Source organism: Belonocnema kinseyi, chromosome 3, assembly GCF_010883055.1.
Source record: "Belonocnema kinseyi isolate 2016_QV_RU_SX_M_011 chromosome 3, B_treatae_v1, whole genome shotgun sequence".
NCBI classification, from domain to species: Eukaryota; Metazoa; Arthropoda; class Insecta; order Hymenoptera; family Cynipidae; genus Belonocnema; species Belonocnema kinseyi.
Genome location: NC_046659.1, coordinates 105,602,999 through 105,613,606, shown reverse-complemented (window position 1 = coordinate 105,613,606; position 10,608 = coordinate 105,602,999). Strand labels below are relative to the sequence as shown.

Sequence of the window (10,608 nt, the reverse complement as noted above, 5' to 3'; positions counted from 1 at the left end):
TATATTTATTAGTTTTATCTTCATTTATATATTTAGTTATTTACATATAAACTTCGCTCGTATATAGTGATGCTACAATTTATATTTTCGAAACAAATATATACTGCAAATTTATATTATAATTAAGGAACCAAATAATGTTGTCTCTTTATATTATAAATGATTAGACAAATGTACTCACAACATTGATATGAAATGTTCTTTCATTTTTTATACAAGATAAAAAATGTGAATATAAGTCTGTTATATATTCCTTACGAAAAAGTAAGTGTATATTTGAATTTTAATTCACATTTTTTATCTTGTTTAAAAATAAAAGAACATTTTAAATAAATTTTGTGGGTACATTTTTCTAATCGTTTATAATATAGAGAGACAAAATTGTTTGGTTCCTTAATTTTATTATAAATTTGCAGTATATATTTGTTTCAAAAATATAAATTGTAGTATGGCTATATACGAGCGAAGTTTATTTGAAAATAACTACGTATGTATTTATGTTATATTATATACTCAATCAAATGTGAGAAAATTCCTAAACTGTAACAGAATTTTTTCAAACATGTCAGTGGAGTTGTATGTAGTTAGCGTTACTGAAATTTCTGTTACAGTTTAGAAAAATTTAGAAACGATTTTTACATTATATAAACTTAAAAAGCCAAATTTCCAAAATTGAAATCGCCGCTACTTGAAAAATCACGTCTAATTACATTTTTTAGAAAAAGATATCCAACACTAATTGACATGAAAATGGGCAAATTTTACGTAATTTCTATCCGCCATATTAAATTCGCCATTTTGATTTTTAGAATTCTGTTTCCATATTCGAATCGCATATTGCGTAATACACTGTTAACGGGTTAACAATAAAAGTTTAAATCGTGCTGAAGAACTCTAGATATATACTTCTGTCCATTTGGTGGCGATAGGATTGAATGAGAGGGAAACAATATATAATGGTATTACTTCGTGTTTACTACACTTTTGCGTTCGAAGGACAAGGACACTCAGCCAAGTGAAATGATTTAAACAGTGAATTACGCGAGGATTTAAACATTTCTGGAGGAAATTTTTTCGGTGAACCTACACACAGCCGTTTGACATATCACATATTTAATTCTGGGATTTACTGTGAGTGTCGATATGCGTCTTGATATTCTTAATTTTCTACTGAAAGTAATTTTTCATAAGCAATATTAACAATTAATATAAACAATATTTTCAAAAATTTTCAATAAGAAATATTGAAAATTGGGCGAGTGGCAGTGAATCTCCGGGGTCGCCTAGCAAAAAAGTCGTTTTGCGGTGTACATCATAACTCGGAACAGAATAATCTGAAACAAAAAATAAAAATGCATTTCTTGAAGGAGATGTTTCTTTAGGCAACCCTGGGAGGATTTTCCTTCAATTTAAAAATTTTTCGCAGCACTTGAAAGCCAATAAATCAATTTTTGATAAACAAAAATCGGCTAATTTATTATTGTGACGTTTATAATTATTTAAAAAATCCTTCTAGGGTTATCCCGAAAAAAATCTTTAAAAACATATCTTTTTTCACTGAATGAAACTCTCTCCCCCCCCCCTTTTTTAATAAAGTATAGTTGACGATTAAGTTGCTTAAGATCTGTATGCTTTGAGGTACACATTCTCATCGTGACACTTTCGCTGCGCGCTCGATTTTTCACAAAATTTTGTTATCTTCAATTGATTGCATTTCCTTGATTCATTACAAATCTGTCACTCTTTTTAGAATAAACAATTTTTGTTGATCATTTTTTTCGTACCTTTCATAGTTTTTCCACAAATTTATTATTTTTATTTTTAATCTTATTTTTCACTGACGAAACAAAAATTACGCGTCCTATCAATATTTCATTTTTGGAAAATTTTTAGATCTTTTTTTAGCATCACAATTTTTGTTTATTTCCTAGTGGACACACAAGTCCTAAACTTGTCCTATATACGTCCTTCGACGGACGTCTTAAGGACGTCCTAAGGACCTTTTAAAGACATGAAAAGATCCAAAGGATATCTTAAAGACGTCAAATCATATGAGATAGAGGAACATTCTAAGGGCGTCTTTAGGACGTCCCGGTACCCACTGGTTTATCTTTTTTTCGTACCTTGCATAGTTGAACTACTAAATGGAATTTTTCATAATTTTTTGTCTTATCAAAATTTGAATTTTCGATTGTTCAAACAAATCCAAAAACTGCTAAGCTTATCTTGTACTGCTTTAGAAAAACAATGTTTTTTTCTCTTGACTTTTTTTCATATCGTAACGCACGATATGAAAAAAAATCAAGAGATTTATTTCTTAAATCTTATAAATGTTCAAACTCAGATACTGTTGATTTATTTTGATATTATTTTTTATTTCTAGTCAAAGTCGAGATTCGGCAATCACCCATATACTGATATAATTCTTTTTTTAAAGGTAAATAATACAAAATATATATTTTTTAACATGAAGCAAGGTTAATAGGTTTATAAACTGTTTAAACTAACTTCTAATAAATTTTTTATTGAGAATGAATATATTTTGTTTAAAATTAGAACTACTTAGTTAAGTATCCATTTTTTTAGATGCATCGCTTTAGTAAAAAGTTTATATCTTTGGTTGAAAACTTGAATATTTGGTTAAAACTTAGTTTTTCTATTGAGAATATTTTTTTTATGAAAATAAAAATAAAATATTTGTTGATTTTAATATTTATATTTTTAATATTATTTTTCTAGTTAAAAGTTTAACTATTTGGTTAAAGATTTACGTATTTACTGCATCATTCTGCATCATTCTGCTCTGGTTAACAATTCACTTACTTAGTTGAATATTACATCATTCTGCTCTGGTTAAGAATTCACTTACTTAGTTGAATATTACATTTTTCATAAAAAATTAATCAAATTGTTCTTATAGATTCATCATTTTAGTAATTATTATATTTTTTGTTGAAGATTCGTAGTGTAGTCTGCAAATGTGACTTCCCGAGGTTTGGGTTTGGCATCATCCTGGCCCAAAAATGCAACTGCTTCTTTGGAAGTAAACCCGGTTTTTTTAGTTAATTTTTTTCTGATGATTTATCATTTTAGTCCAAATTTCCTTTATGAAGTCTTTACCTTCTATTGATTACATTATTGATTTTTGAATAAACTCCCTTGCTTTATTGCTTATAAAATACTAGGCAGTCTGATACGTACCTGAAAATTCTAAGAGATGGCATTAGTAGTGACTAATGTGAACCATTTTCGTCGAGCTTGATCCTTCAAATAACGCATGTCAAAACGTCAGCCATTTATGTTTACGCATTTACAAGTTACAGCGCTGAGATACGACTAACCTCCGAGTTTTTTTTAATATGGAAAAATCTGAGTTTCAAGTTTTAATCAAACACTACTATCTTCGCAAGAAAACGATATCCGAGACCAAGGCCAAGCTGGATAAGTATTACCCGGACTCTGCACCGTCGATTGGAACGATTCATAAGTTGTTTACCGAGTTTCGATGTGGCCGTACGAGCACAGTTGATGCTGAACGATCTGGGCGCCCAAAAGAGGTCACTACACCAGAAAATGTCGAAAAAATCCATGATATGATGTTGAATGATCCCAAAGTGAAATCGAGAGAGGTAGCTAATGCTGTAGGCATATCATTGAAACGTGTGGGCAATATCGTGCATTCAGTTTTCGGCATGAAGAAGCTCTGCGCGCGATGGGTGCCGCGTTTGCTCACAGTGGACCAAAAACGAATTCATGTGACAACTTCCCAGCAGAATTTGGCATTATTTTCGCGTAAGCCGACCGACTTTTTGCGCCGATTCATAACCATAGATGAAACCTGGATCCACTACTACACTCCGGAGTCAACGCAACAGGCAAAACAGTGGGTTTCACCGGGCCAAAATGCTCCAAAGCGTCCAAAAACGCAACAATGGGTTGGAAAGGTTATGGCCTCCGTATTTTGGGATGCGCATGGCATAATATTCGTGGACTATCTTGAAAAAGGTAAAACCATAACCGGAGCATACTATTCATCATTATTGCACCGATTGACAATCGAAATCTCCGAAAAACGACCGCATTTGAAGAAGAAAAAAACGCTTTATCATCACGACAATGCGCTTGTTCATTCATGCTTAGTTGCACAAGCAAAATTGCATGAAATCGGCTTCGAATTGGTTCCTCAGCCACCGTATTCACCAGACCTGGCCCCCAACGACTATCACTTGTTCGCTAACCTGAAGAGATGGCTCACCGGTAAGCGTTTTTACTCAAATGAGGAGCTCATAGCTGAAACTGAGGCGTATTTTGGAGATCTTCCGATCGAGTACTTTCCGGACGGTATCAAAAAGTTAGAAAATCGTTGGACTCGCTGTATCGACCTAAAAAGAGAGTATGTTGAAAAATAAAACCGACTTTGGCCAAAAAAGCGTCTCCGTGTTTCATTTTTCAGGGACTTATCAGACTGCCTAGTATTTTATAAATGGAGACCCTCAATGACTATAATCGATGAAAAATATTTTTTCTTAATCTTGGACGCAAGATCAAACTTTACAGTTTCGTTGCTATTTGTCGGGTTATTTGTGTGTCTCATCATTTATTTAAAGCCTTTTAGAAAATAAAATTTTTATAACACCACGTTCCTTTGAATAATTTTAATTTTCTATAGAAAACTAGTTCTGTCTAACAATTTCTCAATATGGCCTTCTTCTTGTTTTAATAAAGTTTAAAATGTATAACAATCATCTCGGTAGATTAAACTTTTTCCATGTTTATAACTTTTGAAAACTATTATAGGAAGTACTATATCAATCAATCCCTTTTATTAGATGAATTAGTTGTTTTTTTCGCTATTGAATTAGAACATATCTTAAATAATCGAAATGATAATTTTTTACTAACGATTGTTGGCCCACTTTCCGGTAGTCTATTCTGCAAAATGCCTTTAGTGAGTAACTAAGTTTACAATATTCATTCATAAAAGCAAAATCTATCTTTAGCGTAAATAAGCAATCAAATTAAAATAATTTTCTTTAGATACTTAAGTTCATCCTTATTTCAGGAAAGTTATTTTTATAATAAAGTGTGCTATATAATTTCACTTTTCTATTTAAAATTTTAAAAATGTACAACTGGAAAGAAATTTTGAAATTCAAAAATAGAACTCTGTTGAAAAGTAACGTTTGAAGACCCTGAATATGTATAATTAATGTCGAGGCGTTTGATTCCTTGTTGTTTTGACATTAAAAACAATTATTTTTCTTCTGAACTTTGTTCAAACAAGCAGAAAGCAATATTTCAAAATTGGAGACATGCTACATGATGTTGACAACTTTCCAATTTGACCTGATTACCTGATTCTCTGTTCGCTAATCAAATCTGTAAAATGAAACTTGTAATTATTTCAATGTTTTTAATTTATATTTAGAAAAATCGTCAAGTATCTTTTTAGCAGGGAAAAATCTACACAATTAAAAAGACCTTCGTCAGGAACTCAAGTTCATACTTATTCAAGTTGGCACTTTTTACGACGATTAATTTTTTTAAGTGTGTCTTAATGATTGCGATTTTTTATGGAAAGTAAGAAAAATATACAAAAATTTTTTAATCAAAACAAAATTTTTATTAATATACTTTTATATACTCTTATTTTATTAATATAATTTAATAAACAAAATTTTTAAATCGAAAACAGAACTTTGTGGAAAAATAACACATTAAGACCCTGAAGAAGTATAATTAACTTGGAAGCCCTTGATCCCGTGTGTTTTTGAGATTGCCAGAAATTCTGATGTTGATTAAATTTGTTTAAAAAGGCAGAAGGCAATGATTTGAAATTGAGGCAGATTACATCGCCTGAATTTAACAATATAAACATTTAATTGTTTGAATAGTGTTAAGAATGTTTCACCCTCGCGTTATTTTAATAAACTTTTCTGTTTGCAACATTTTCGATGCTTATGACTTTCGAAAAATTATTATATATAGTCCTAAATAAATTAATCCATTTTTACTGAGCAATTTTTTTCCTACACATTAAATTACGAAATAATTTAATTCTCTAAACTGATTAATGATCAACAAAATCCGTTTCAAATCAAATTAATAATTAGTTGTATCAAAAAAATATTAATTTATTTCCATTTATGTAGATTGAATATTGAAGTTTTTCGAAAGTTTTAATATTAAACTTTTTAATGCAACTTGTTTCGTTTTTCCATAAATTTCATTTGTTAGTGTTGAATGGTGAAAAGTGGCTCAAAAAAATTTGTAGATATAATTTAGGCGAAAAATTTAAATAGTTAAAAAAGGTGTATTACACACATTTGTAGATCTTTTTTTAATGCACAATTTTTTCCATTAATATTTTGTGCATCTTGCATCGTTTTTCCAAAGATTTTCTGGTTTTATTTTTAATGTCATTTTTAGGAATAAAACAAAAAGTACTCATTCTATCCAATATATATCAAAAAATATCTAATTTTACATAAATCTAACACATTCTGTGATGAGAATGTAAAAATCCGCGAGAATTAAATAAAGCTCACATGTTTTCAAAATTTTATAAAAATTGGTTTAAATAATTTTGTAACTTTAAATAATTAAAGAATTCAAATCAAATATTTTTTCGCTGTAATTTTAAGAACACGTAATTTTTTTTTTTATCATCGCGAGTCTTTTTTTAATGATCTTTATAGTTTACTTCCACTGATATTAAATTGGTTACAAATCAGTGTTTTTTGCTGTAAAACTCAAGTATTTGTTGAAAGATGAACTTATTATTTAAAAAAATCATTTTGTTGATTTTGAATATTCATTATTTTACTTAAATTTCCTAAATTTGGTTCAAATTTTATATAGCCTGTCACTAAAAAATCTCTCTTGGTTGAAACTTGAACTGTTTTTTTTAAGTATCGTCTTTGCAGCCCAAAATTCCTCTAAATTTTTTTTGTTAAACATTTGTCTTTCTCGATAAAAAGTTTGTTCTTTTCATTGATCATTAATTTTCTTCTCCCTTGAAAATTCAACTATTTTGCTAAAAGTTCCAGCATTGTATTAAAAATTTTATACTTTTGCTTAAAATTGATATAATTGCTTTTAAATGCAACTGCTAGTTTAAAATGAATTTCTTTTAATTCGTCTATCTCAATTGTTTGTTTTTTATTTGAATTCAAATAAAGTAATTCTAAAAGATATTTAATTCTAAAATGTATTAAATTAAATATCAGATGTGTGTATAAAAGTTTTAATTTTTCCTCTTTCCGAAGATTTTCTAAACTTGGTTATTTTTATAATTCAGTACATTTATTAATTTCGGTATTTTTCAGAATTACGAGGCAAATATTGGTTGAAATATTTTTCCGGGTGTTAGTAAAAGAACAGAAACCGAGGTCTTTTAAGCAATGTTTTCCACTTCGATAGTTTGTTTAGGCTGATAAGATTTTCTGTTGCTTCTAGCTCGTAGACTACACCTACACATTGGAATATCTCCTAATTCTAATGATTTTTCCTGATATATTTAGTTTTGAAGATGATCTAGATTCGCCAGTTCTCTTTTACGAAAACTGAGAATAAGAATGAAAATCTCTTTTGGAACTCTGATTGCTGCCATCGTGGTTTTCATCAGTTTTAGTGGTAAGTTTGACCACTATAATGCAAGTTTTGAAAGGAGTTGATGAGGGATGGTGTGAAAGGATGGTGATGATAAAAAACGTGAGGAGTGACGAAAGAAGTTGGTGAAAAGAAAGGGCAAGGCAACAGTTGAGAGAAAGAAGTGAAAGGATCTATGGAGATGGAATACTGGGCTGGAAAGTGAAGAGGTTGAAGGGGTATGATAAGAAATAAAAGGAAGGGTGAAAAATAATGGTAATTAGATTGAAAAGGATTTTGAACTTTATTTTTTATAGTTTACCGTGTTACATTTTTATTTCTCTATTTCTTGTTTCAAATTAAAACCTTATCTATAGTTTCGGTCGAGAGTAAACCTCTCCGTCGTAATTTTTTCCTATAAGGAGTGTAAGGAGTATGGCTTGGTAGGGAATAGCAGGAAAGGAGGGAAATGTGAAAGGGGGTTATAGGAAAGAAAGAGCGGGGTGAAAAAGGATGGTGAAAACATTAGAAAAATCAGCAAAAGTAGGGTGAATAAGAGGCTAGGGATGGTAAAATGATGTGGATGTATTGTGGGAAGGAATGGAGTTAACATGATAGAAGGAAAGGGTGGAGAAGGTTGGTACGGAAGAAAGGGCAAGAAACGAAAAGAATGGTGAGGTAAAGTAGATGGAAAATGGAGGAAAGAAAATACTCATAAAGAGGTTAGAGAGTAAAGAAGGGGAAATAATGTGAAGAAAGTAAAGGAAAAGGAAAGAGTTGTATAGTGGGCAAGATTGGAAATGAAGTGTAATGAGTAAGAGACCGATAGGACCGGATTGGGAAGCCATCATGTGACATCCCCTCTGTTTTGAAGAAACCTCCTCATGTTTTTGTTTTTCAGCTTTCATCCGAACTGAATTCGTAGAAAAATCATCTTTTTTGAGGCAATTTACTATATTTTACAGATGGTAGTAATCAGCCGCCACAAACACCGAGTCGGCGTAAAAGACGAGATTCGGAAAGACCAGATCACGCTGCGATGCAGGGACAATTCGACGGCCATACTCAACCAATTTATAACAATCAATGTCAGTATGTTATAATTTCATGAAATAACCAGAAATCACGGGGATTAGGAAAAAATACAAATTTTATTTTTTAACTAACAATGAATTGATTTGGCTGAACGGCGTTGGCCCATGGAGACCTTTGGAACACGTTTCAAATTTTACTTAAAAAGTACATCTTTTTTGGAATTGTGAACAATATTACGTAAAATTGAAAAAGGGGGTTTGTTCCTGTACGGTATGTTTTTTGGGGAGGGGGTAGTTTTTATTCAAGTACGTAACATTTTTAATTGATTAAAAAACGCGATGTCACTAAATATCTCTAAAATATCGAAAACATTGATGTCGAAAACCTGCTTGGTTGCAACACTGAGTGCGTATATAACTTTTAGTGAAATTTTACAGGTTGTTTATTCACTAAAAATGATTTATTAATTTTCTACAAGATCAACTTTGTATATACGAAAGTTCTAAATAAATAATTTTACTTTACCAAAAATTGATTTATGAATGTTTCTAAACATCATTATTAAAGAAAAACATATAAATTGTAAATTATTGTTTAATATTAGAATATAATTGATTTCTTAATATTTCGCTATCGCACTATAATTTCTAATCTTTTCTACCTTTTGAAAGAATAAAAACATTTTCATTATGGGAAAAACTTATTTTTAACAGTCGAAAAAAAATTGAAAAAGTTTTAAATGAAGATTTTAAAATGTGTGGAGAAAGAATATGGAAGACTTTAAGAGAATTCTTTTAATTTTCTATGATTTAAATTTGTTGTAAGGTTTTAAGTACATTTTGTAAGTTATCAAGAAAATAAGAAAAATTCTTGAGGTTCCTAGGAAAAATAAAAATGATTTAAAATTTTAAACTACAAATTTTGAAAAATATTTAAAAAGTTTTCTGAACTCTTTTCGAAAAGGCTCTGAAAGGTTTTAAGGCCATTTTTTCATTTTGCATCATCAAACAAAAATTTCAAGAAAAAGTTCAATACTTTAAAAATATTAGAAGGAATTTTTCTTAAGATTTTCGGGAACATTTTTCATGGTTCTTTACTTTGCAAATAAACTTTAAAATCAAACTGAAAGAGATTTCAAAACATTTCAAAAGATTTTCCTAAATTTCCAAAAAGAGTAGAAGATTTTAAATCAAAGTGTTTTGAACCAAACTTTGAAAGGTTTAAAACAATTTCGAATGGTTTCAAGTGAATAAACTCCTAAAATCCCAAGGGAAAATTGGCAGATTGTAAGTCATTTTTTCCTTATATTTTAAATGATTTTTGAGATATTTTTGAGAAAAGAGAGTTAATAAATTTAAAAAATGTGACATTTTTATAAAAATTTATGATATATTTTTCATTTCATCCAAATTTCTAAAAGTCCTAAATATCCTTTAGAAAGGCTCGAATTCTTCCTAATGTTTTGTAAAATCCTGCAAAATAAATTGTTTTCTTAAACTTTCTATGTAATATGTGGATTAGTAGACCGAGCTATCATATTAGCGGATGCAAGATACCATAAGGAAAACCTTGATTTAGTAAAAAATACTCTTTTAAAAAATAGCTACCCGTTAGAAGTGTTAAAAACTAAAATCCCTGAACGTTACAAGAAAATCAAAACAATTAATCAAAATATACAAATTAATAACAATCCAAACTTCAACTTGAAAAAGAAAAAATTAATAGTTTTACCATATATTGAAGGTTATAACAAATGTCTTTTTAGAATTAAAAAAAAAATGTAACGTCCAATTAGTTTTTTCAGTTGAACAGAAATTCAATAAAATATTATTTCCAAGTACAAAAAATAAAATATAAAAAGAAAAAAATGCAACTGTGTATACAGACATACGAGGGTAGTTCAATAAGTCCTTAGAATGACCAACAGATGGCGCGCGAATCGCTCCAAATCATCTGTTTTCAGTCAGCACCACTCCCGACTAG

The 10,608-nt window shown here is 29.7% G+C and overlaps 1 protein-coding gene across 4 annotated transcripts in view; it reads left to right on the top strand.

Moving 5' to 3' along the window:
- LOC117169290 overlaps window positions 1–10,608 on the top strand; it is a 36,647-nt gene that overhangs the window by 623 nt on the left and 25,416 nt on the right. For 2 of the 4 annotated variants that reach the window (XR_004466647.1, XM_033355592.1), the window contains exons 2-3: window positions 7,524–7,635; window positions 8,556–8,678. Coding sequence is in view for 3 of the 4 variants with exons in the window: in XM_033355592.1 (XP_033211483.1) it covers window positions 7,578–7,635; window positions 8,556–8,678 (181 nt within the window). In the remaining variant the exon portion in view is untranslated. Of the gene's footprint in view, window positions 1–2,383; window positions 2,438–2,958; window positions 3,044–7,523; window positions 7,636–8,555; window positions 8,683–10,608 lie in introns of all 4 variants that reach the window. The other 2 variants (XM_033355594.1, XM_033355595.1) reach the window with 2 other exon arrangements.